Source organism: Labeo rohita, chromosome 6 (assembly GCF_022985175.1).
Source record: "Labeo rohita strain BAU-BD-2019 chromosome 6, IGBB_LRoh.1.0, whole genome shotgun sequence".
Taxonomy (NCBI): domain Eukaryota; kingdom Metazoa; phylum Chordata; class Actinopteri; order Cypriniformes; family Cyprinidae; genus Labeo; species Labeo rohita.
The window spans coordinates 11,120,039-11,145,064 of NC_066874.1; the positions used below are offsets into that span (position 1 = coordinate 11,120,039).

Consider the following 25,026-nt stretch of genomic DNA (forward strand, 5'->3'; position numbering starts at 1 on the left):
CTGTAACCATACACATTATCAAATTATGATCATATTAATGCAGTGGAATGAACATGTTCTGAACCCATCAAATGGTAGCAGCAAGTCAATTACTTTCAAGGAACTGAAAAATGTATTTTTGTAAGCTTTTAGTTTAAACAAGGAAACAAAAATCATATAAAATGAATTTAGTGGGTCAATGTTTATTAATCTCTCTATATTTTAAAATGTAAGGGTGTTTAAGTTTGCAAATTACAACTTATTTCTACAAATTTTAGTCAAGTTATAAAAAAACTGAACTGACAATATTTTTTAAACGGAGTGGGTATTTAATAAAATCTAGTCATTCAGGGTACTACTGGAATCATGAAAAAAAAATTACTTGGGTTATTACTCTTTATACTACAGAAATAAACAAACAATTAAAAAACAAAAAAAAACAAAAAAAAAACACACACACGTTTCTTAAATCAGCCATCCTCCCTGAGCAGTCTCTCACAAACATAAATACACAATCTCTGAGCCACATTCACATGCTAAGGACTGTAAATTATAGGGATCTGTGTGACCAGGACACCACAGTAAAAGAACCTTAGGTCTTCTGAGATTCAGCAGAAATAAATATGTCCAAAAAAACCTTGGTGACCCCATGTTTTTATGACAGGATTTTATGATCAGACCAACATGGTCTTACGTGCTGTCTGACACTGGACGCTTGTGAGATCTGATTGCAGTGACTGGCTTGGCCTTCATATTAGGACATACTGAGGTCTCATGTACGTCTCGTTTTTGGCCTTTTCGATTGCCGCTTTGCTTCGTCCATGGGGACGCCATCCCCGCTTGTCTGAGTGAGTCCTCGAACACCCTGGATCTGACTGACCAGCTGCAGAAGCAGTGGGATCACCTGGGAAGAACACAATATCATTATCTACACAATGTCCTAAGAACTGTAGCTATTGTAAATGTCTACAAAAAAATCTCTACGTGGTTTTCAACTATTCTGAAAGAAAAAAAAACTGGTACCCGTTCATGATTATACACAGCAAGCAACAGCAGTAATGTCAGAGGAAGGGCGATGAAAGATCCCTGAGCAACATCTTGATCCGGTATTTTCCTCTGTGGAAAGCCAAACAAATTCATACAAATTAAAGGGACAGTTTACCCTGAAATGAGCATTATCCCATGATTTTCTCACCCTCAAGCCATCCTATGTGTATATGACTTTCTTCTTTCAGACATATACAATCAGAGTTATATAAAAGGGTTTGTTCACCCAGAGATAAAAAATTTTGTAAATTTTTTACTCACCCTCTAGGTATCCTAGGTGTATGACTTCCTTCTTTCAGAAAAATACAGTTATATTAAAAATTATCCTGGCTCTCTCAAGCTCTATCATAGCAATGGGCAGGTGTTTCTTTTCAACAGTTCAAAACAAGTCCAATAAAGTGCATCTATACATCATAAAAAGTACTCCACACAGCTCCGGGGAGTGAATAAAGGCCTCCGGCAGCGAATCGATCCTTTTTGTAAGAAAATATCAATATTTAAAGGGGAAAATGCCCATTTTCCACAAGTTGATATGATTCTTTAGTGTAAACAACACCTTTTTTACCTTGCCAAAATCAGCTCTGCAAAAATCATCCTGTTCTGGTCGAGGTTGCTTTAAATGTTAATGAGCTGTGTGTAGTGTACATACACTGCCAACACACATTAATGTTCAAACAACATGTAAAAGTGAACTTTGCATTCGATGACCCCTTTAAAATGTCATGATCACTTTAATCTAGCTTGCGAAAACTGTTACACACGGAAGCAGCTCCGGGTGGATGACGTGCCTGCTAGTCTCGCGAAGACCTGTGTTTGTTTACAGGAGCAAAGGAAGCAAAGTTTCCTTACTTTAGCAAAGAAAAAACCTGTCCCTTCTTGGTTTATACTGAAATCCTCTGACATTTTTCTTTACAAATCCTTGTTTTGTACTTCTATTTTGTGACCGTTGTTTTGTTTTGCTCTCTCCACGGTGCGATTATGTTCATCACTTCTCACGCCGACGTCATACGTCATCCACCCGGAGCGGATTCCATGTACAACCAGTTGGCACAAGCTACATTAAAGTGATTATTACGTTTTAAATATGGATATTATTCTTACGCATTGATTTGCTACAGGAGGCCTTTATTTACCCCCCGGTGCCGTGTGAGGCACTATTTATTATGGATGGATGTGGTTCATTGGACTTGTTTTGCACTGTTGAAAAGAAACTCCCGCCTTGGAAGTACCAGGATGATTTTTAATACAAACACAATACAATTGTATTTGTCTGAAAGGAGGAAGTTATATACACGTAGGATGCCTGGAGGGTGAGTAAATAATAGGCTGATTCTCATTTTTGGGTGAACTAACCCTTTAAAAAAACATCCTGGCTCTTCTAAGCTTTATAATGGGAGTGAATGGCTGTTAATTTTAGAAAGCCCAATAAAGTGGCTACGCGAGGTTTATGAAAGCCTTCTGAAGAGATTAGATGCATTTGTGTAAAAAAACAAACAAACAAACAAATTCTCCATATTTACAACTTTATAAACCGTAATCTCTAGCTTCTGCTAATAGTCATAAGCATGTACATCAGAAATGCTGGAACGCCACTCTCTTGTGTATGCGTGTATGTTAGCGGAAGCTAGAGATTATAGTTTATAAAGTTTCAGATATGGATTTTTCTTACACAAATGCATCGATTCACTTCAGAAGGCTCGGAGCTGCGTGGAGCACTTTTTTTGCGATGGAAGGATGCACTTTATTGGACTTTAAAAAAAATCAACAGCCATTCACTACCATTATAAAGCTTTAAAGAAACTCTGATAACTCTGATTGTGTTCGTCTGAAAGAACAAAATCATATACACTTAAGATGGCTTGAGTGTGAGTAAATCATGCTATAATTTTCATTTTTGGGAACTATCCCTTTAAATCTAAGAGCTTAGGCTTTAAAAGAAAATAAATTATCCGTAATATTTTTTTCAATATATTCAACTGCACTGACATTATTGAATGAGAACAAGTTACCTAACTGAATTGAGCTGGATAATGTAAACTACAAATACTGTTGCCTTCTGTAGAGCTGTTTTAGAGCTGAGCTGCATTGAACTAGTTTAATAATTGATGAACTTCACAACACTGACACTGTTGCTGAACTGTATCAACACTAAACTGACTTGAGCTGAATAATGACACCATTGTCTTCTGAGTTGCTTTACAGCTGTTACTTAATGAATGAATGAATCTGGCAACATGAACAGTTATTTTCCTTGCTAGTTTGCTACTGTGAAACTGCTTTGTCACAATCTGTACTGTATAACGTGCTTAATAAATACAAGTGACGTCATATCTTCAACATTTTATAAAAAAGTCGCACTCATGAACAGCTTTTTGAATGCAGAATTTAGATCCTTTTTACACCAAATGGCAAACAAACTCATTGCAGATGAGAGGTCTATTCACATTTCACTCAAATCTTACTGGCCAGCACAATGACATCATCAGACAAAGAAAAAATTCTGTACGTTATGTGTGAGAATGTTTACCTTGGGGTTAAAGGTTAGTGTTACGTGTTTGTGGTAACCAGAAGATGTGAACGACACTTGTGGGAGTTTGAACTCATACTGTGAGCGAGAGAGTGATGTGTCCAACATCAACACATAGCTCTGCAAGAAGACAATAAAATTAAATTAGTACATGAAAATGTCTGACCACCAATGTCTGATTTTTAAAATGTACTTAAAAACCAAAGTACTGTCATATAAATATTTGACCCTGGACCACAAAACCAGTGGTAAGTCGCACAGGTACAGTACTGTGCAAAAGTCTTAGGCCACTAGTATTTTCATCAGCTAAAAAATGGTTTAAAGTCAGTTAAAGTCGGTCTTTTGCTGTAGTGTGTGAGTAGGAAATATCAGATTACATTTCCAAACATTCATTTTGCCATTAATCGTAATAATCCAGTGAGATTTTTGTTTGCACAAGGAGTCTGACAACAGCGAGTGCTCTGCACAGAGATCTGATCTCATCATCATCCAGTCGGTCTGGAATGACATGAAGAAACAGAACAAACTCAGACAGACTAAATCCAGAAGAACTGTGACAAAGTCTCCAGGATGCTTCAAGAAACCTACCTGCAAAGCTGCAGCACTGTTAAAAGTTTTAGGCACTTGTGTAAAAATGCTCTAAAATAAATAGATCTTCTTTATCAATTACCTTCTATTAACTAAATGAAATCAACATTTGGTGCGACACTTTGCTTTCGCCCTGGGTGCACTTGTGCAAAATTTTTCAGGTAGCTTTGCAGGTAGGTCTCTTGAAGCATCTTGAAGACATTACCACAGTTCTTCTGGATTTACTCTGTTTCAGTTTGTTCTGTCTGGTCATGTCATTCCAGGAAGACTGGATGATGAGATTAGATCAGTGTGGAGCACTGGCTGTTGTCAGACTCCTTGTGCAAACAAAAATCTCACTAGATTATTACAATTAATGGCAAACAGAATGTTTGGAAATGTAAACCAATATTTTTTACTGACACACTACAGCAAAAGATAGAAATAACTTACTTTAAACCATTTTTTAGCTGGTGAAAATACTAGTGGCCTAAAACGTTTGCACAGTACTATATATCTGTAGCAATAGCCAACAATACATTGTATGGGTAATTATTGATTTTTGATTTATGCCAAAAATCATTAGGATATTAAGTAAGGATCATGTTCCATAATGACATTTTGTAATGTCTTACTGTAAATATATCAAAACCTAATTTTTGATTAGTAATATGCATCGCTAAGAACTTCATTTGGACAACTTTAAATGGTGATTTTCTCACTATTTTGATTGTTTTTGCACCCTCAGATTCCAGATTTTCAAAAAGTTATATCTTGGCCAAATATTGTCCTATCCTAACATCAATGGAAAGCTTATTTATTATGACTGTTTTTGTGGTCCAGGGTCACATGTAGCGAAACAGTTTAAAAAAGGTAATTTAGAGGAAAAGAGTAATTCTAACTGGAATAAAGAGACGATAAGTAAGAATCTACCTCTCCATCACGCGGCAGGGGGGCAAAGTGGAAGAACAGGGACTGGCCAAGAGACACACTCTGAAAAGGATTGTCAAGGTTGTCACTCTTGTAGAGCTTCACCTACAGAGAAGAAGGAACAACAATGACTTCAATATTTCATCAAATAAGAGAAACCATTTTAAAGTAGCATTTAAGTTACTACACCTACCCAGAGAGTAGGAAGATGCTCAGGGGAAGTGATGACATTGCCACTCAGATCAAACTGATTGATCTGTCTGAAGGCGATTATGTTTACTCCTTCAATATCAGTGTTACCCACCTAAAACCGTCCAAAAATAAAATTTAATTGAAACTTATATAAAATAAAATGTGCAAAACAATAAGGCAGGTAAAACTTCAATGCTCACCTCGATGGTTTTGTGTGGCGGTAATGCTCTCTCAATGTGATCATTTCCTTCTCCTCTCAGCTGAATGTTGTAGTTACACCCAGGCTGACAATAACATAAAGGAAAGGCAAGCTTTGTTTAGAATCTTAAAATGTATGTTTTTGTGAACTGTTTGTCTAAATGGTTAGTCTTACCCGCAAGCCTCTGAGTCTAAAACGGCCCTCTTCATCAGTAACCGTGTCCTCACTGTACATGCCGCACTCTCCCTGCCCCACTGCCTCCACAGAGACACCCTGCTCCGCATCGCCTCCTATTGACTGCACTGTTCCATAGCAGCTAAGACACATCAAAATACAAAAACGGAAAATTTACAATCAACAGGGCATGTTTTGAAAAAGTTCAGTACGTACACTTTTTTAATTCAATTGTTGGAAAGTGACAGTAAAGACAATTATAATGTTATAAATGCTTTCTCTTTCAGATAAATAGTTTTTCTTTTCTATTTATAAAAAAATCCTGAAAAACAATGTCACATTTTCTACAAAACTATTAGTAGCATAACTGTTACTTGGAAATGTTACTTGAGCACTAAATTAGCATTTTAGAATGATTCCTGAAGGATCATGTGACACTGAAGACTAAAGTAACAGTTAATGAAAATTCAGCTCTGTCACCATAGGAATACTTGAAATTTTAAAATATATTACAATACAATTTTTTTACTATATTTTTGATTAAAAAAAAACAAAAAAACATTTTGTTGTATTAAGAGATTATTTCAAAACCACTAAAAAAATATATATATTACCAGCTCCAAATTTTGAATGATAGTGTACATGTGCATATATTACATTCCCAAATTTATACAAAGTGTTTTTACTGGCAGTGCATATTGTACGTGTGTTGCTGACCTGTAAGCTGTTTTGAAGCCAGTAATGGGAATATGGAGAACCTGTCCTTCTTCTACTGTGATCATTTGTGCTGAGGGCTCAAAGCGAAACTCCTTCATCATGGGCTTGAAATAGTACTGGCCAGGACTCTAAGATGGGGGGAGGAGGAGTTAAGACAATCTCTGGGAATATGATTTTAACAATGCATGGTGTCTGTACTTCTTTTATGTACAGATTTTTATATGGGTTAATTTTTAACTTAATTTTCATTTTTAGGTGAACCGTCCTTTTAAAGGGGTCATCGGATGCCTATTTTCCACAAGTTGATATGATTCTTTAGGGTCTTAATGAAAAATCTATGATATACTTTGGTTAAAAATTCTCAATGGTTGTGTAAAACAACACCCTTTTTACCTTGTCAAAATGAGCTCTGCAAAAATCATCCCATTCTGAAGGGATTGCTCCTTTAAATGCAAATGAGCTCTGCTCACCCCGCCCCTCTCTTCTCTCTGTGGAGTGACGAGCCTGTTTACTCTAGCCGCATTTAGCTGTGTTTACCTGCTAAACTTGCTAACTAGCACATTATCTGAGGTAAGACACTCATGTCAATCACCTATCGTGGGAGTGGCCTCTGTCGGTGTGACGCCACACATCTGAGAATGGCTCAGTTTGAAAAGGGGGATATTATTTTTACAGATTAATTAAAAACCACTGCATGGATTTTTAGCATTATAGGGTAGATTTGTACATACACTGCCAACACACATTAATGTTCAAACAACACGTAAAAGTGTACTTAGCATCCGATGACCCCTTCAAGATTGTACAATATAACAAATGTGTTTATGCATCAAAAAGATGACCACAGTGACCAAAGGAGTTGAGAAGACAGTACCAGGTTGTTGAAGGTGAGCAGGCCAGTGTCCTGAGTGAGTAAGTTTGACCTGAAGTTGGCCCCACTGAGAGAAAGCAGAACCCCAGAGAGAGGAACACCATCCTCTGCCTTTATCTGAGGGGCAAGAAAAAAAAACTGTTAACCAAATGAACCATTTGATTCATAGAACTGAAAATAATTAAATATGACTCTTCACTCGGATGATGAGAAGACATTAATGTGACATTGACCTCAAAAGTGACGCCTGCCAGAGCAAATGCCTTGAAGTCTCCTGTGTTTCCCTCCACTGGAGTCAGGACAAAACCCTCTTTACTGGCACTGATGTCATACAGAGAGTCACTATGTAGAGGTCCAACACTGGTTTTAAAGGGAAAAAAGGAAAAATGGAAAAATTATTTTATGTTTAGAATGCTGGAGTGAATTTAAGATTTCAGCACTTTATTTCAAAATAGGTCAACAGTCATTCATGCAGGCATATTTATAAACCATGCTTTTAAGCTAATATCCATTATTAAATACTTAGATAAGAGAGCTATTAAATAAATTAATGCAGTATGTTTGTGAAAAAGTCAGATACCTGTAGGTTCCGGTTTCATCTGTGAGAACTGTAATGAGAGGTGTTGCAGCACCTCTCTCCTTAATGGAAATTTCCACACCCTCCAGTGTAGGTGACACTGTTCCCGTGAGGAACAGCCCTGCCCGGCCTGCAATCTCCACCATTTGACCTGGGCAGTTCTCTGTTGGAACAAATCATTGCATGTCAGATTTCAATATAAACTGTTTGAGGGACATTAGTATCACATTCCATTATAAGAAGCACACAAGACTTTTCTCACAGACCATGGCAGAACCATGGGTTTAAAGACACACTTGGGGAGAAAGATTTACAAACCAGATTTACCAAGATTTCAGCTATCTTCAGAGATCAGAAAATTTTGTTTGCTTACTTTGCAATGTGGATTTAACCTATTTTCTGAGAATGAGTTAAACTACTGTAAATTCAAATAATAAAAGCACAGAAAACTATTTGTGTGACAAACCAGTGTGTTTTATAATTGAGACAATACATTAAAATAATATCATAAGAAATACCAGTTGGCAACATCAAGCAGCATAACAAGCTGTTTTGTACAGGTAAAAATAACTGAATGCCTTGCACATTCAATTTACAAATGGCAGCACCTGCTCTTATGTTAAAAATAAGGTGGATATTTTGGCTGGGTCCACATCGGGTATGTCCAGTTCTCTTCTGGAAGGCCACCTTCTTACAGAGCAGTTTTAATTTTGACAGCAAATTTGGACTTAGTCTTAGTCATAGTCTTCTGACTAAAATGCCATTTAGTTTTAGTCTAGTTTTAGCTAACTAAATCTACAGTAGATTTAGTCTGCTAAAATCGAATGGGTTTAGTTACAGTGGCATGCATTTATTAAGCATTTCTCTAAAATTACCAAACTCATTGTATAGGTTTGATAGTGAAGGAGAACTCCACTTCCAGAACAACAATTTACAAATAATTTACTCACCCCCTTGTCATCCAGTATGTTCATGTCTTTCTTTCTTCAGTCGTTAAGAAATTATGTTTTTTGAGGAAAACATTTCAGCATTTTTTCATATAAAAATTTCATACAATGGACTGACATGGTGCCCCAACTTTGAACTTTCAAAATGCAGTTTAAATGCGGATTCAAACGATCACAAATGCGGTTTTAAACGATCCCAGCAGAGAAAGAAGGGTCTTATCTAGCGAAACGATTGGTTATTTTCATTTAAAAAAAAATACAATTTATATACTTTTTAATGCCAAACGCTCGTCTTGTCTTACTCTGTTTAGACTATTTTTGTTCCGGTTTGTGAGAGTTAGGGTTGAAAAACTCCCATCTCATGTTCTCCATCAACTTCGAAATCGTCCTATATCGCTGTTTTACCTTTTTTGTTAAGGATGTTTGATGATCTTTGCATGTTCACGTTGCAAAGACTGGGTCAGTACTTCTGCAGCGATGTAGGATGATTTTGAAATGATTTTTGAAGTTGAGGGAGAAAATACGATTGGAGTTTTTCAACATACCCTAACTGTCTTGAGTCAGAATACACAGTTTATGGAAAGAAAGGCAAGACAAGTGTTTGAGATTAAAAAGTATTTACATTGTATTTTTTTTAATGAAAATAACCAATCATTTCGCTAGATAAGACCCTTCTTCCTTAGCTGTGATTGCTTACAACCGCATTTGGGATCATTTGAAGCCACATATAAACTGCTTTTGAAAGATCATAATTGGGGCACCATACCAGTCCATTATATGGAAAAAAATGCAGAAATGTTGTCCTCAAAAAACAATTTCTTTACGACTGAAGAAAAAAAAGACATGAACATCTTGGATGACAAGGGGGTGAGTTCATTATATGTGAATGTTTGATTTGGAAGTGGACTTCTCCTTTAAGGTTTTATCATGATAGACACAGATTTAACTGCTGTGACACACATGCCTCTATATTAAAATTAAATGAAACCACTTCTCAAAGAAACAAAAACATGGTCTTCTTTTCAATAAAATACCAATGGAAAATAGGAAAATTATGCATTCTTTATAACAACTTGTTTACAACATTCACCATTCTTTCAATCAGACACATTTATTTATATAAATATATTTAGATTAATCTTTATAAGGGCTACTAAAGTGATTCAGTCAAGAGCGATTTTCAGTTTTTCTTTTGTTGCTTGATTAACATCAACGCCCTGTCCCTTTAAAACTGAATGCATAGATTCAACGTACTTATACATGTCTGATATTCTCCCAACTGTTTACGTTCACCTAAGACATAACCGAGTGCGTTTATGCTCATCAAAACTGACACCTCAACATCATTTTGTGTGTATTTTCCATTCATGAGACGTGAGAGAGTAGACTACGCATGTGCTGTATGAGAGGCGTTTTGAACTCGAATTGAGTTCTTTTGCGTCTTCAAATTTATCCATATGTCTGCTCTTCTCTTACTCCCAGATATTGATATTTTTAAACATTTTATAAAATAAATGTATACAAATATTTACAAATGTATGCCAGCTTATGTCCCGCCAGGTAGATCAATAGGCTACAGTTAGATAACTGTTCAAATGTATGCATCTAACCTCCTAACCACGCAGCAGAATAGTTCTGAATTAATCTCTTCCTAAATCGTCTCTCCCTAACATTTGTCTCGTTTTTATTCGTTGACGAAAATGTTAATAGATTTTCATCATAGCTTTTGTTATTCAAAACGAGCTTCGTTATGGACTCGTTTTCGTTGGTGAAAAAATGTTGTTGATGAAAATTATGACAAAAACTATTCGTCAACAAAATTAACACTGATATAGAGTCTAGTTCTAAAACGTATCCTGAACCAGCTAATTGAAAGTGATTGTAAATGTGTTGTTTCACATTTTTGAACAGTTAAAAATATTAAGTGTTCATACCTCTAGAAGAGCCATTTCTGAGTGGTATTCAGCAGACTAGCTCCTTTTAAGGACTAGATAAGGTACAAAGTTATTCCTATAAGGGTATGGACCCAGTGACAAGTTGTTGTACCCCTAATTGTAAAATATACATTTCAACTGCATGAATTAGGCTGTCGGTGAGTGTCACTTTACGTGTTAATGTGGATTTCCTTTATGTAGCTTGATTACTGACATAATTTTCATTTTTGGGTGAACTGTCCCTTTAAGATTGTTCAATATAACAAATGTGATTTATATAACAAAACGTCAAAAAGACGACCACAGTGAATAAATGGGTTGAGAAGAAAGTACCAGGTTGTTGAAGGTGAGCAGGCCAGTGTCCTGAGTAAGTAAGTCTGACCTAGCTTGACAAATACAATTTCATTCTTTCTGTGAATGTGTCTGTAATTTGTTTTGAAAGGGCTTGGACACAACATGCATCCATTAGTATAAAATAAAAAGCTTTTAAAAGGTTGCACTCTGACCTCCAGTGATTGTAGCCTCTACTTCAGGAGGGTAAAACAGAAATTCTTTGGATGAAGGTGTGACTGTGATCTTCTCCCCAGCCCTGAACACAGCCAAGATATAAAATTAAGACCATGAAATTAATGACCCGTAGGAAGTGACATATGTTCTTTGCTCATGATTTCACAATATTTTTTCCTCACACAGACAGAAGAGAAAATGCTGGCAAACATTCCTTAAAATCATACCGTGCCCAGTAGGAGAATTCATAGTGGAAGGGCTCATGAGGTTCATCTGGTTTCTCTTCCACAGGGGGGCTGTTCTCATCTCCTCTTTCTTCCCTCTCCTTCTTACGGGCAGCTATTTCCAGAAGCTGCTGCTCCCATCGCTGCTCCTCATTTGAGCGCAGGGGCCCCAGAACCAAAGCAGGCTCACTCTCAATGGAAGATCTGCCAAAATGAAACAAATACCACCAAGTTTATGGAAAGCAACAGCCAGAACTCAAAATATACTTTACTCTTTTAGACACACATAATAAGAATGCTTTCCATCACTCACTTGATGGTGACAGTGACATCCAGCATCTTATCAGTGGTGATAAGTCCTGTCATGTGGTGTCTGACAGCAGTCAGGGTTAAGATGCTTGGGGCAGACCTTAGGAACAAAGATAAAAACAAAAACAAAAAAAACATTTCATTCAATAATGTTACACAACATGCAAACACTGCAAAAGCACCGGATCAAAAGGTAGAAAGCTATGGCAGCAATTTTGATTTTTAATAAAATGTTTGGCATCGGTAGTCACATACGTGTTGTAAGTATAGTAATCCTGTTCGAACTGGTGACAGGAACGTGGAGTCACTTTATAAACACCTTAGATTAAAAAGAAATATGTTAAGTACTTTAAGCTTTATGAACTTAAACAAAAAAATTGAGGGAAAGGCTAAGCTCACCTGGCTTGGATAGACAGAAGCGATTGACTCCTTTGGACAGATTGTAAATACCAACATTCTCTGGTGAGCTGCCATCTTGGAAAAATTCCTAAAATTATGGACAAATATGGCATCATCAGCATTATTTTAGGCGTGTAACAGCTGATTCTGGCAACTACACTACCAGTCAAAAATTTTCGTAAGTATCTTTTGCTCACCAAGTCTGCATTTATTCGATCCAAAATACAAAAGCAGTAATATTGTGAAATATTTTTACTATTTAAATTAACTGCTTACTATTTGAATATATTTTAAAATGTAATTTATTAATGTGATCAAAGATAAATTTTAAGCATCATTACTTCAGTCTTCAGTGTCACAAGATCCTTCTAATATGCTGAAATCATTCTAATATGCTGATATGCTGTTCAAGAAACATTTATTATTATTATTATTATCAGTATTTAAACAGTTGAGTACATTTTGAGTACATTATTTGATGAATAGAAAGATCCAAATATCAGCATTTATCTGAAAAAAACAAAAAAGATTTTGTAAGATTATACACTATACTAAGCTTGGAGTCTGTATAAATTTTGCGGGATTATAGAAATTAATACTTTTATTTAGCAAAGACACTTTGAATTGATCAAAAGTAATGATAAAGACATTTATAACATTACAAAAGATTTCCATTTCAGATAAATTCTGTTCTTCTGAACGTTCTATTTAGCAAAAAAACCTGAAGAAAAAAAATCTCAGGTGTTTTCAGCATAATAATAATAATAATTTGAGCAGCAAATCAGAACATTAGAATGATTTCTGAAGAATCAAGTGACTGGAGTAATGGTGCTAAAAATGCAGCTTTGAAATCACAGGAATAAATTACACTTTAAAATATATTTAAATATAATTTTATTTTAAATAGCAAAAATATTTCAAAATTCTACTGTTTTTGCTGTACTTTGGATCAAATAAATGCAGAGTTAGTGAGCAGACGAGACGTCTTTAAAAAAACATTAAAAATCTTACTGTTCAAAGACTTTTGACTGGTAGTATATGTGATCAGTCATCTTTAAATATTGAATGTTTTCAGGCCTCACCAAAGTAATGGCATGGGACAGTGAACAACGCAGCAAGTATCCAGTTTGTCTGAACTCCACTCCCTCCACATATGAGTCAAGCACATCAATCTCCACTGATTTGTGCTTCCAGCACCACTCTTCTTGGGTAATAGACACTGTGATAACCAGAGGTTGTTAATTTTTTCTTTGACTGCAAACTTTTGAATGGTATTGTTTGTATTTAATACCATGATAACCATCTCCACTGCTCATTAAAATCAAAATATCTCAATACAGTGCCTACCTTTGTATTTTCCGGGTAACACATTATTGAAAGTGAAGCTAAGAGTTTCACTGCTGCCAGACAACTGGAGGTTCTGCCTCTCTCCCTGTCTGCTCACAGGCTGAAGGGTGACTGTCAGATCTCCACATGCCACTGATGAGACAATTCAATCATTGAGCCAAAGACAGAAAGCACAATTATCTAATTGAATTTGACAACGGACATGAAAAACAGCTTACCAAGGCAGGACACAGAGCCAGAAACAGATGCTATGAACTGAGTGAAGAGAAGGTCGGTGATGGGATGATCTACAAGTGAGATGTCAAGAGAGTACGGCTGAAGAGCGAGCCCAGCCTTCACATCACTTTCAGGGAGGGTCACCTGTACAGCACACAACATATCTAAATGAACATGCAACTACGCTAAACTTAAAATGTCAAGTCACAACATAAATTCTTATTACCTGTACGCTGTAGTCTCCTGGTTTAACTTGAAAGCAGAATGCTCCATGACTGTCACTTTCAACTGTGCGGAAAAAGGCCTGATCCTGTCTCTGGGTTGAGAGCGTAACTTTGTAGTGCCCAAGCTGTTTAACAGTCTCAGGAAGACGGGTGACTGAGATGTGACCACACACGCTAAACCTGATATTGGCAAAGTGGGGCACAGTTTTCTGATCAAATTAGAGGGCAAAGGCCTAAAGTCTTTGTTTATCCTCGGTATACAATTTTATGAGGATGATTCTTGCTTGCATACTCACCCTGCGGTGATGATATCTGGCAGCTGAGGGGTGCTGGGCGCAATCTTTACAGTAACTGGCTCAAAGAACATCAGCTCCTTCTGCGTGTTGATAGTGTAAGTGCCTGTGGTCATATTCTCCAATCGGAATGAACCATCTTCTTTAGTTTCCACTGTGAAAGAGATCAAGGAGGAGGCAAAATATAAATGCAATGTGTTAACTTAGCATAACTTTGTTAATTAAGCATGAACTGTGGAGTACTTACGATATACCCTTAATATGCCTAATTATGTTAATTTTACCTAAGTGTATCATCACAGTTACCTTTAATTTGGTTGTTCAGTGTTACTACAGCATCTGCGACACCCTCTCCATCGGGGCTATTCAAAACTCTGCCCATTACAGAGAATCCCATGACCCGGAATACTGGCTGAGAGACAAAATAAGAAAAACAGGTTAGAAACCAGTTTAGGCTGCTGAGCAAGATCCACTGTTTTATACAAAACATCCCAAAAACGTCCATTTGAACACATTATGTAAAAATGATTATAATAGTGTCCAACCCAAATTGTCAATCAAAGGGTAAGTTCACCCAAAAAAAAAAAAAAAAAAAAAAAATTCTGTCATTAATAGACCAATTCGGTGTTTGCAAACAGTGATGACGCATTTTATCTCTGATGGCAAAAAAATACGTTTTTCAAGTAGCAGTCTATTGAAGCAATGGAGTAAAATAATAAAAATGGTAAAAATGGTTTATATTTCAAAATTCTGACTTTATTCTTGCAATTCTGATATTATATCTCACAATTCTCATAAGAAAAATCAACTCATTATTCACTTTTCCCATCGGCTAAGAATCATGAGTTTATATCCCACGCTTCTGGCTTATTTTTTCCCTCAGAATTGAAAAACTCCCAATTGTTGAGATAAACTGAGTTATAAAGTCTGAACTAGGAGATATAAACTTACATTTGTGAGAAAAAATAGGTAAACATTATAGAAAATGTTACAGGTTTAAATAGTATTTCATGCTGCAACAGTAGTAATACAATAGGTCTCCTATGAACAGCATATGTAAATATTATTTAGACCTATTGTTTAAATCAAACTTATGCTTTAAAGTACAGTAAACAGCAGATTTTACCCATAATATGTCAGTTTAAACATCTACGTTTAGTTTGAAATGTCGTCTTTGACGTCAGTATTCTACAAAAATGATTTGGATTCTGATTCTGACATACAAAGGCACAACAATAACTTTTTTCTCTTATTCCACAGATTTTATCCATTTTCCTGCACTTGTTACCAGTGTTTTTCTACCACTAGGATGTGCACGCAGCTCCAAGTGACATCTACTCAAAATCGGTCTATTACTCACCCTCATGTCCTTCCAAATTTGTAAGACCTTCGTTCATCTTCAGAACACAAGTTAAGATACTTCTGATGAAATCCAAGAGCTTTCTGACTCTGCATAGACAGCCATTTCTGGGCCTTGAACGTGCTGTCAATGCAGATTCAGAAAGCTCTCGGATTTCATCAAAAATATCTAAATTTATGCTTTGAAGATGAACAAAGCCCTTACGGGTTTGGAATGAAATTAGGGTCAGTAAATAATGACAGAATTTAAATTTTTTGGGTGAACTAAGCCTATAACGTGTTAATTAATGTCACTAAATCTCTGAGAACATGTCAAAGGATTGAGAAACTTACCTCCAGAGTTAAACTGCTGTGTTCTACTTTGAAATCCATTCGAGATGGAGCAACGTCAAAAGTGATTCTCTCACCTCTGTAATATGGGACCTAAAATCCAAGAAGAGACAAGCTAAAAAAAAAAAGACTGATATCTGTGCTTTAATCTATTAATCACAAAAAGGCTGCATGAGATGAAGATGAAGGAAATTATATTCAAATTATCATCATTTAAAGTAGAACCAAAAAAAAGTATGATTTTTCACCCAAAAATATATTTTTGCTTTAGTGTGCCAAAAGGAAATATCCATTTACACACAGTAAAAAATAAATAAAAATGTATTAAAAAATGAATAATCCAGTGGGAACTTGTATGCACGACAGGCCATATGATCCACACAAAGATCTAACCGTCATTCCATCTGGGATTTCATGGGGCCCAATAACTGCACCTGATTGTATGGATTACATTGCGGTGGTCCAAAAGAGCAGCATTAGAAGGTCTTAATCATTTGTAACATAAGCATAATATGGAACATATTGTGATAAGCAGTCAAAACCTACGAAAGTGGCAAGTCATTTGGTGCTTTATATAAAAAAAATAAAAAAAAATCCTTAACTGAATGGGCAATCCATGAAAATTATATAAAACTGATGTAATGTAATTTCCCTTTCTGGACCTTGTCAGCATTCTGTAAAATTTTATATCATCTAAGGTTTATCAATACATATCCTAAGTAAGTCAGATTTTAATAGTGACAGACAAAATAAAAGCAAGAATGAATCAGTTTCTTTGCATTGTTTAGAAAAAAAAAAAAATCTAAGATGAAAAAAAAAAAAAGACCAATTGTATTGTTGATTGTACAGCCAGTGTAGAGAACTTTTATACTTTTCCTCTTATCATGTGAACCAACAATAAACATGTTTTTCTGATAATAAAAAATAAACATTTTATATCTTTGTGAAATTCTATGTATCATATAAGCAGGCATGATCAAACAATATGAAGTTTAGTGACAATAAATTCTTACCACACTGTATTCACCACTGGGAAGGCAGGGGAATGAGAAAGTGCCGTCTTCACGAGATTGGGAACTGCACAAATACACAAGTGAGGGGTCGTTGGCTAAAGCTCCATCCACAGGAGCCACACTGCAGCCACTGATATCCTGAATAAATAATACATCGTTTAAAGTCTACTGGATAACAAACGATGAGTAGGTGTACATATGAAAACATTATTAAATTATGGAATGGCATTTACTCAAAGTTATTTGTGTGGATCATGTTTTTGTGGTCAGGCTGTGAATCTAATAAAACCCTTTACCTCCTGTGTTACACTAGCCGAGTAAAGGAGGAAGCTGACTCCTTTCATGGGTTCACTATCACTCTGCACCTCCCCAGAGACATCATAACCCTTTACCACAAGAGGAGCTGTGGCAGGGGCATTTTCAGTTGACACAACCACAGTGGTTGAGCTCTGTGAGTGAACGAAAAATAGTGAACAAGTTTGCTCAGAACAAAACTGTATTACATTTAAATTCAATTCTTTGTCTTAGATGTACTGTTTGAACAAACATAACTAGTGGCATAAAGATCTTTCTATAGGTATTGACACGTTCGTCATTGAGAAATATGTTTTGTCAACAAGAGAGTTTGTACTATATACCTGCTCCAGGGTCCATGAGGCATGAGAGGCGGTGATGTCATAACTTCCTGGAAGTACCTTGAGGAAAGTATACCTGTGAAAAAGCAAAGCAAACAGGGTAAGATGTTTTTATAAATATTTGTTAATGGTATTTACAGACACAATATTTTTGTGAAGTGAATAGTTAAAGACTTAACTCTTTTGAGGGGTAAGATAAACCCTTACTATTAGAGCAGAAGGTGCCTAGCTGGATATTGTTGCTGGTGTTTTTATTGTTTAATTGAATAATTATTATAATTCATGGGAATTTAAATGTAATCATTTCAGGAATAGAAATATACAGATACAGTTGAGGTCAAAAGTTTAAATCCTCTCAGAATCATTAAAAATGTTAATTATTTTACCAGAATAAGAAGGATAATACAAAATGCATGTTATTGTTTATTTATCACTGACCTGAATAACACATTTACATAAAATAAGTTTTCATATAGTCCACAAGAGAAAATAATAGTTGACCCGGTTCAAATGTTTACATCCCCTTGATTCTTAATATACTGTTTTACCTGAATGATCCACAGCTGTGTTTTTTTTTTTTTTTTTTGTTTAATGATAGTTGTTCAAGAGTCGCTGTTTGTTCTGAGTAGTTGAACTGCCCACTGGTCTACAGAAAAATCCTTCAGGTTCCACAAATTCTCTGGTTTTCTAGCATTTTTGTGTATTTGAACCCTTTTCAGCAATGACTGTATGATTTTGAGATCCATCTTTTCACACTGAGGACAACTGAGGGACTCATATGCAACTATTACAGATGGTTCAAACACTCACTGATGCTTCTAAAGGAAACATGACGCACTAAGAGTTGGGGGGGGTGAAAACTTTTTGAATTTGAAGATCAGGGTAAATTCAACTTATTTTGTCTTCTGGGAAACATATAACTATCTTTTGCAGTCTATGAAGGGCAGAACTAAATGAAAAAATATTATATGTAGGCAAAATAAGAATGTATCTCCATTGAGTTCAAAAGTTTTCACCCCCGGCTCTTAATGCATGTTTTTCCTTTTAAAGCATTAGTGAGTGTTTGAACCTTCTGTTCAGGAGTCCTTCAGTTGTCCTCAGTGTGAAAAGATGGATCTCAAAATTATACAGTCGTTGTAAACTTTCAAACCAAGTTATTTTTATAAATTAAACTATTATTTTCTCTTGTGGACTACAAGTAAACATCTTTTTTATGTGAAATATCTTATTTAGGTTAGTACTAAATAAACAAGCATTTTGTATGATCCCTCTTATTTTGGCAAAATAGTTAACATTTTTAATGATTCTGAAAGGGGATGTAAACTTTTGACCTCAAATGTATTATTCATAATATTATTAAAAAGCATTTAACATAACCTATATAGGCCAATGGAGTAATGTTATTCAGTCTGAATTCACAGCCTATAGCCATTACGACATCCTTTAAAAAAACTATGTAACTCCTAAAAATATTTAGTGTAATTCAGATGTATCCTTTTGATTCTTTCATTTGATTAGTCATTTTTTAATTATATACAAAAAACGTTTACATAGAATATTTGACTTAATATTTTGCATTAATGACAACTTAAATAACATAAATTGTATTATATTATATTATAAACAGAAAAATCATACTTCACATTCCATAGAATTACAGTTCATACATATATTTGAGAACTTGAAATGTGACCAATAGAGGATCTACACATTACAAGAATCAGTGTTGCAATGTTGTGCAGTCAGTTGTAGTCTCCGAAGAAATTTTTGCAAACTCAAAGTATAGTTTGACCACTAGACAATATCTACTCACTGGCCTCCAGCTTGTGTGAGGACACTCTGAAGGACATCATCTTCTCCAGCTTTTCTCAAACTTACTTCAACCCCTGCAGGCCCCAATAAATGTCCTTTACTCAAGACCTAAATAAAGGAAAATGAGCATTTTTTTTTTTACCTTTCCAAAAACTCTATTACAAAGTCGGATGTATAAAAATTCAACTTACAGTTCCCAGGACTGAAAACCCAGTAAAAACAAAGTTGATGTCTTGTTCTTTAGTGCAGATGTCTGTAATTCCATCTACATGTAGGTCCACAGTTGTTGGCTCTGCATACAGATAATGTGTAACACAATAAATGACAGTTAAATAGTAAGTCCAACTTAGTGAACCCTGGATTGATCAAGAGCAGATTAATGAGTATACAAGAGTTCTGAAATTAAACTATTCATGATTTTATCACATATAACCCCTACTATGTGAAATTATTCCTTACCAAAGCTCCATCCTGATGGTGGTTCTATCTTTATAACAAAATCACCCTGTAAAAGATTGCAATGCCTATTAACACAAACATACATACAAACCACCAAGCATGACTCACTAATTTCATTAAAATGTCTAGAATTTATTGTGGGTCATATATGTTGACATTGTGACACTCATCTATGTCACTAAGGCTAGAAACTGCTTCTCTGATGGTGTGAATTAAGGTAAAGCTGCTGGTGTTAAGGATGAAATACTGCATTGTAAGAGCCTGACAGTCAGTCCCTCAGCCCACTTAACTCTTGTTCTAGTTAAAAATAGGCGGGCATGTCAGAGATGAATTTTGCCCCAATTTACACCATTAGAGAGGCTTGCAGCAATTTGTGAGTCCTTCGCCAATATGTGATTAGTTTAAACTCTCCTGGGAAATCTTCACCATTCTGTAAATTAGGGCTGTACAATATATCAAATTTCGTGACATAATCACATATCAACTCATAAGCGTTGTGATATGCGTTGATTTTAATTCAGGAATTTAAGTTTATGAAGAAACAACTAGAAACATTTATATTTGTTTTATAGTCTTTAATTTGTACATTGTTTGGAGGGGAACCCTTGGATAAATAGGATAAACATGTTTTGTTTAACACAGAACATAAAATCATGCCTTTATCTGATTAATTGATTTATTAAAGAAATAACCTACTCATTAACTGATAATCAAAATAGTTTTAGTTGCAAATTTAGTTGCAAGAGTCCAGCCTTTGTTCATAAGGTCTGCTTTTTAAGACTAATTTGAAACAAATATATATAAGCCACATGAAAAATGATTATATGGTTGTGAGGAAAGTTACGAAAGAAATATAAAAAGTGGAAAGATTTGCAAAGGTAGAAAAATAGTAAACTAGAAACTGGAATTCAAGCTTCAAAGAGTTGTTAACTTCGAAAACAAAAATTTACATATAATGTACTCACCCTCTTGTCATTTTGTCTTTCTTTCTTCAGTCGTAAAGAAATTGTTTTTTGAGGGAAACATTTCAGGATTTCTCTCCATATAATGGGTATTTATGGTGCCCCTGAGTTTGAACTTCCAAAATGCAGTTTAAATGCAGCTTCAAAGGACTCCAAACAATCCCAGCCAAGGAAAAAGGGTCTTATCTAGCAAACTGATCAGATATTTTCTAAAAAAAAAAAAAAAAAAAAAAAAGTACAACTAAAAATGTACAATTTATATACTTTTTGACTGCAAACGCTCGTCTTGGTCTAGCTCTGTGTGATCTGTGTGTATTCTTATTTATGACAGTTAGGGTATGTCGAAAAACTCCCATCTCATTTTCTCCTCCAACTTTAAAATTGCTTTACATCGCTGCAGAAGTACCGACCCAGTGTTTACAAAGTGAACATGCAAAGAAGGTCAAACGCCCTTTACAAAAAACGGTAAAACAGCGATGTAGAAAAAATGAGATGGGAGTTTTACCACATACCCTAACTGTCATAAACAGGAACACACACAGTTCACGCAGAGCTAGACCAAGATGAGCGTTGAAAAGTATATAAATGGTAATATTTGTTCGCTGGATAAAACCCTTCTTCCTCGGCTGGGATTGTTTAGAGCCCTTTGAAGCTGCATTTAAACTGCATTTTGGAAGTTCAAACTCAGGGGGCAGCATACAAATCTATTATATGGAGAGAAATCCTGAAATGTTTTCCTCAAAAAAACAAAAAAAACAAAAAACAAAAAAACATTCATTTCTTTAAGACTGAAGAAAGAAAGAAAGAAAGAAAGAAAGAAAGAGACACGAACATCTTGGATGACAAGGGGTTGAGTAAATTATCTGTAAATTTTTGTTCTGGAAGTTCTGGAAGTGACTGCAATTAATTTGAGATCATACTTTTCATAGAAGGTCATATTTATTTAGTTCTTTAACCCAGAAGAAACAGGAAACATTCATGTTGGATATGTTATTTCATGGCTTAAAATGCAAAAGATACACCTATATTATTATTTCCTCTATATTGTGTAGCCCTACTACAAGTAAGGCTACATACTGGCGAAAGGTATTAATAAAACACTTCCTTATGATTCAGAATAAACACTACAAGATATTCTAAAATGACCTTGGATGTCTGATAGCCCATTCACACCTGAGTTACAGTACCTTGTCATAGAGAGGAATCATGAAGTAACCATTGATTGGTGCACAGTCAGTCTGATATTTCAGAGATCCCTGCTTAGTGTACAGCTTAATCTGTGAAGAACACACACAATAAATTTGGGTGATTATAAAACTCATTTTAATCTCATGTTATTTTTGCCAATGTTTTCGTATTAACATATCTCAGTGAATTATCATTAAAAGTAACACGTACAGTATTCGATCTTAAAAAAGAGCCTAATGAAACACGCGATAATACCATGAACTACATGGATTGCTCGTCTAAATGTATGCAATTAATTCAGTGAGTTTTCAGTGATTAATTTGAGTGAGGCAACGCTAATCAACATAGACTGATCTATTATAATAACACTATTAAATATGCTTGGACAAATCATGTGTTTTGCTGACAATGCTTGACAGTTGGTTAGGTAGCTGTCATGCAGCCTGCTACATTAACGACAGATGGATCAGCAGATTATGCGATCTACAACATATATCCAAAACTGTTTAGGGAAGCAAATGATGTATATATCAGTGCAGCAGTTCAGTTCCGGAACGGCGTGCGCTAGCTAGCCAGCTAATCATTTTCAAACCAGACCTCTCAAGTCTTCTTACCTCAATGACAGAATAATTAATTTCCACATCTGACTTGACAAAACCACCGCAGCCTACCAAAATATCATCAGTAGCATTCACAAACGTCACACACAAGAAAGATAGAATAAGAACAGCTAGCTCCTTAATTCCACCCATCGTGCAGCGCTAGTGTCGCGTACTGACGTACGGTGCACATGGTTTAGATGACTTCAGCCAATCATTCTAATGGCAAATCTTTTTTAACTCATTCCTATTGGTCAGTCGCGACCAGGGTCTATATTCATTGTTTTTATTGGCTGTTTCAGGAGAGGAACTCGTAAACCTGCGAATTCAGGTTAAATAAACAGTAGAAAGATTTTCAGAGCTTTGTTTCAAGCATAATTAGTTTTATATGAAATTAAATGGTAGACAGTATTCCTAAGGCAAATGTTTATCGCATGATATCTTAAAACTATTGTGTGAATGATTGATAAATGCTATCCTGTTAATTTGGAAAACCGGGAATTTCTTTAACGTTACATTGTCCTTGAGTTAAAATTGAGTCTGGCAGTTTTTGAGTATTTCAATGCTATATGAACCCTGTGGGGTTTCATTTAATTAAATTTCAATGCTATAGGAACCCTGTTATTTCACAGAAATCTTTAATTAAAACGATAGGGCGAGGGCTGCAATTTTACAGTTTACATATTAAGCAGGTTAAAGAATTTCACACAAAATTATACATATTCACATTTTAAACATTCAGTTTCATTCACTTTAATTTTGCAATTACAGGAAAGCAGTAAATCTCCACCTGCTGCTACAAACATCAACAGTAGGTGGTGCAATTGGGAGTTGATAAAAACCAAAGTCGAGCAACAAAACAAGAGGCCCTCAACGAATGACTTTAAAGAATGGTCCAAATGTGAGTATGAGACATTTGTAGTTTGTTTTGATTTCTCAGCAACCATACAAAGTCAAAAAGAAGAAGAAAAGGAAGAAGGAGAAAGAAAACACGTTCTATTCACACGTTTTACTGGCCATGTGGTGGGCTATCTATTATCTATTGATGATTTCTGTAGATTGAATAATAAGGGGAACGCAAATCTCTAAGACATGCTGCTTCTAGGGAATGCATTTTACGGAAATGAAAAAATATAAAAGCAAATCTGCAATTATAATTCCAAATTTGTATGAGTTTTATTTATCTATTTAACAGAAAATATGATATTTTGAAGAATGTTTGTATCCAAACAGTTGGTGGTAGCCACTGACTTCCAAACAATAAATAAAAAAAAAATAAAAAAAACCCGGTTAAAACCAGACCAGCCTAAGATGGTTGGCTGGTTTTAGATGGTCACCCAGCCTGTTCTTAGCTGGTCAGCAGGCTGGTTTAGAGGGGTTTTGGCCACTTCCTTAGCTGGTCAGGCTGGGAAACCAGCTGGAACAACCATCTAAAACCAGCCTGACCAGCTTAGCCAGGCTGGGAGACCAGCTAAAACCAGCTACTTCCAGCTTAAACCACGTAAGACCAGTCAACCAGCTTAGGCTTGTTTTAGCTGTTTTTTATTTATTTATTTATTTTTTTCAGCAGGGTAAAAACAGTGGAAGTCAATGGCTATCAGCAACTGTTTGGTTAGCAACATTTTTCAAAATTTCTTTTTTCCCCCTTCAATACAAGGGCCAGTAACACTTTGCTTTGCTTCTCTCTTCAGTGGTTAGTGCAGCTGAAATTTGCAGCTAATGTTTCACTATTATGCAAACAATTCACTATTATGTTATAATATTATGTCTTGAACTTTAAATCTTTTTAATGACTGCCAATGAAGTTGATAAAAGATTTCAAGTTCTTTACATTAATATCCTTCTCTCTAACCAGTGGTAGACTTGATCATAGGCGACACAGGGTGGCAATGTTCAGCACACAGTGCTTCCCCTCTCACAGCTGTCAGAGATGCATGCTCTATTTATCTTCTGAATGCTCTGTGAAATCACAAATTAAAATGCAGCCAAATGTGCTACCATTACTGATATAACCTGACAAACAGCTGTTTTGACAAATTTCCTTTAATTTTCATCCAAAATGACTTGCATTCTTGTCACACACTATACACAGTGATTAATTTCAATATTCACTAATATTTAATATGAGAATACATCTTATATTATAATTAACAGTTTATTGTGCATTGTACACTTGTCACTAACATGATCTTTAAGTAGTCATTTCAGAATGGTTCGTGTTTATATGAGCCCTCCTGAGGCAGGGTCATTTTAGGGTTCTGCAGTGATACTGACAGAATAAGCTATTTTAATCTCCTTAAAGCATTGAAAAATTATTACAGTCAAGGGAAAAAACAGCACCCATGTGAGATTAAGAGACTTTATTGAAAAAAAAAATTATATGAATAAGCAAATGAAATCATTCTGCAAGTCAAATCATGATTCATTCAGCAGCAAACACAGAAAACTTTGTGGGAAATGCAGTTAGTAGTAGCTAGCTTTGAAGATTT

General features: G+C 35.4%; 1 protein-coding gene across 1 annotated transcript; it reads right to left on the bottom strand.

Annotated features, from left to right (window-relative positions):
* Positions 1 to 420: 420 nt before the first annotated feature.
* Positions 421 to 22,712, bottom strand: nomo (nodal modulator). Its single transcript, XM_051112915.1, has 31 exons — positions 22,553 to 22,712; positions 21,938 to 22,027; positions 19,789 to 19,834; positions 19,521 to 19,621; positions 19,331 to 19,437; positions 17,521 to 17,593; positions 17,179 to 17,331; positions 16,883 to 17,020; positions 15,873 to 15,962; positions 14,487 to 14,592; positions 14,184 to 14,334; positions 13,890 to 14,067; positions 13,666 to 13,807; positions 13,448 to 13,579; positions 13,183 to 13,319; positions 12,101 to 12,188; positions 11,957 to 12,020; positions 11,706 to 11,801; positions 11,396 to 11,596; positions 11,168 to 11,250; positions 7,784 to 7,943; positions 7,437 to 7,563; positions 7,207 to 7,320; positions 6,333 to 6,460; positions 5,616 to 5,757; positions 5,443 to 5,526; positions 5,244 to 5,354; positions 5,054 to 5,155; positions 3,554 to 3,673; positions 1,003 to 1,095; positions 421 to 883 (listed from the first exon to the last, which is right to left on the bottom strand). Exons 1-31 carry the CDS (start codon positions 22,688 to 22,690, stop codon positions 752 to 754), a joined length of 3,627 nt encoding a protein of 1,208 aa, XP_050968872.1. The 5' UTR covers positions 22,691 to 22,712; the 3' UTR covers positions 421 to 751.
* Positions 22,713 to 25,026: the final 2,314 nt, after the last annotated feature.

Bases quoted from the DNA above. Each gene is read 5' to 3' on its own strand.
- nomo (XM_051112915.1), bottom strand. From the start codon at position 22,690: ATGGGTGGAATTAAGGAGCTAGCTGTTCTTATTCTATCTTTCTTGTGT. The intron at 17,594-19,330 runs GTGAGTAGATAT...GCTTTTTCACAG, and splicing joins CTCACACAAGCTGGAGGCCA to GTATACTTTCCTCAAGGTAC. The intron at 13,320-13,447 runs GTAGGCACTGTA...TGGTTATCACAG, and splicing joins GTTACCCGGAAAATACAAAG to TGTCTATTACCCAAGAAGAG.